General features: G+C 63.1%; 1 protein-coding gene across 1 annotated transcript; it reads left to right on the plus strand.

Annotated features, from left to right (window-relative positions):
* Nucleotides 1-29: 29 nt before the first annotated feature.
* Nucleotides 30-1,661, plus strand: LOC103798272 (ATP-dependent RNA helicase DQX1-like; the record flags this gene model as incomplete). Its single annotated transcript, XM_009070524.1, is given in 5 exon segments — nt 30-219; nt 309-434; nt 1,219-1,302; nt 1,305-1,399; nt 1,485-1,661. Coding segments are annotated over 5 exon segments (672 nt in total), but the record flags the coding sequence as incomplete, so codon positions are not given.
* Nucleotides 1,662-1,691: the final 30 nt, after the last annotated feature.

Consider the following 1,691-nt stretch of genomic DNA (forward strand, 5'->3'; position numbering starts at 1 on the left):
ACAGGGCTGCCTGATGTCCCACCCCAGCCCCTGAGTCGCTGATGCAAGCACTGGAGGACCTGGACTACCTGGCGGCCCTGGATGATGACGGGAACCTGTCGGAGGTGGGTATCATCATGTCGGAGTTCCCGCTGGACCCACAGTTGGCCAAGGCCCTCATCGCCTCCTGTGAGTTCGACTGTGTGGAGGAGATGGTCAGTCTGGCTGCCATGCTCACAGGTACTGTACTGGGGTGCAAGGGGCAGGCCCTGGGAGTCAGCACTGCAGAGGGGTGCTGGGGGCACGCAGTGACTCTCCTGCCCCCCCAGCGTCCCCCTGCTTTGTGTCACCGTCCACGCACCTGGAGGAAGCTGTGGCCCTGCGCCAGCGGGCACTGCTGCACCCCAATGGGGACCACTTCACCCTCATCAACATCTTCAACGCCTTCCAGCAGCGTGAGCACGGGCAAGGGTGGGAGGCTGCACCCCTGTGGGCATCCCATGGCCCTCCTGTATGTCCCCTGCATGCATCCCACAGAGCCCCATGTGTCCCCTGCACCCCTGTGGGCATCCCACAGACTCCTCAGTGTCCCTTGATCCTTGGGACATCCCACAGCCTCCCTGTGTGTCCCCTGCTCTTTCAGGTGTCCCACACCCCCTCGTGTGTTCCCTGCTTCTTGGGGTGCCCCACAGTCTCTTCAGTGTCCCCTGCACTGCAGCTGACCCCATCCTGGTGCCCAGCCTGGCTGCCGGGAGATCCAGGCTGTGCCCTCCATGCAGTCCCTGTCCCCACTATGTGGTGGATAGGACACAGCTGGTGGGAGCAGCAGTGCTGGCTTCTGTGGCTCCTGAGTCCCCAGCCCAGCGGGGTCTTTGGTCACCCATCCCCATGTCACTGACCCCACTGTCCCATCACTGTATCAGTGACCCTGCTTGTCTCATCCTCATCCCCATGTTGCTGACTCCACTATCCCCTTCGCACCCCACACAACAGACGCTGTCCCACACCTGTCCCCACACCATTGACCCCACTGCCCCATCCTTGTCCCCATGTCACTGATCCCTCTGTCCCATCCCTATCCCCACAACAATGATCCTTCTGTCCCATCTCCATCCCCATATCACTGATCTTGCTGTCTCCCCTGTCCCCACCTCACTGTCCCTGCTGTACTGTCCCCATCCCCATGTTGCTGACCCCACTCACACTCTGTCCCCATACTGCTGACCCACTGTCCCACAGATGCAGGGGACGAGGGCTGGTGCCGGAAGCACGGGGTGGACGCGGAGGCACTGCGGCTGGCGGGCACCGTGCGGGCAGAGCTGCTGGACGCACCGCGCTGCCGGTCTCGCCACCTGCCTTCGGCTCCGATGCCAACGCCCTCAACATCCAGCGGGCACTCATCTCTGGGTACTTCCTCAAGGTGAGCCCAGTGGGGTGAGGGGGGCTGTAAAAAAAAAAGCGGGGGGTGTGCCAGCCACCCCATTCCCTCCCACTCTGCTCCCCAGGTTGCCCGTGACATCGATGGCTCTGGGAACTACGTGATGCTGACGCACAAGCATGTGGCCCACCTGCCCCCCGCCTGCGGGTACCTGCTGCGGCCACCTCCCCGCCTCTACCACGAGTTCGCCATCTCCCAGGACAACTGCTTGCGCGTGGTCTCGGAGATCCAACCCCAAATGTGAGGGCTCGGGGACAGGGAGGGCTGGGTCCCT

This window comes from Acanthisitta chloris, unplaced genomic scaffold (genome assembly GCF_000695815.1).
Source record: "Acanthisitta chloris isolate BGI_N310 unplaced genomic scaffold, ASM69581v1 scaffold13322, whole genome shotgun sequence".
Classification (NCBI taxonomy): Eukaryota; Metazoa; Chordata; class Aves; order Passeriformes; family Acanthisittidae; genus Acanthisitta; species Acanthisitta chloris.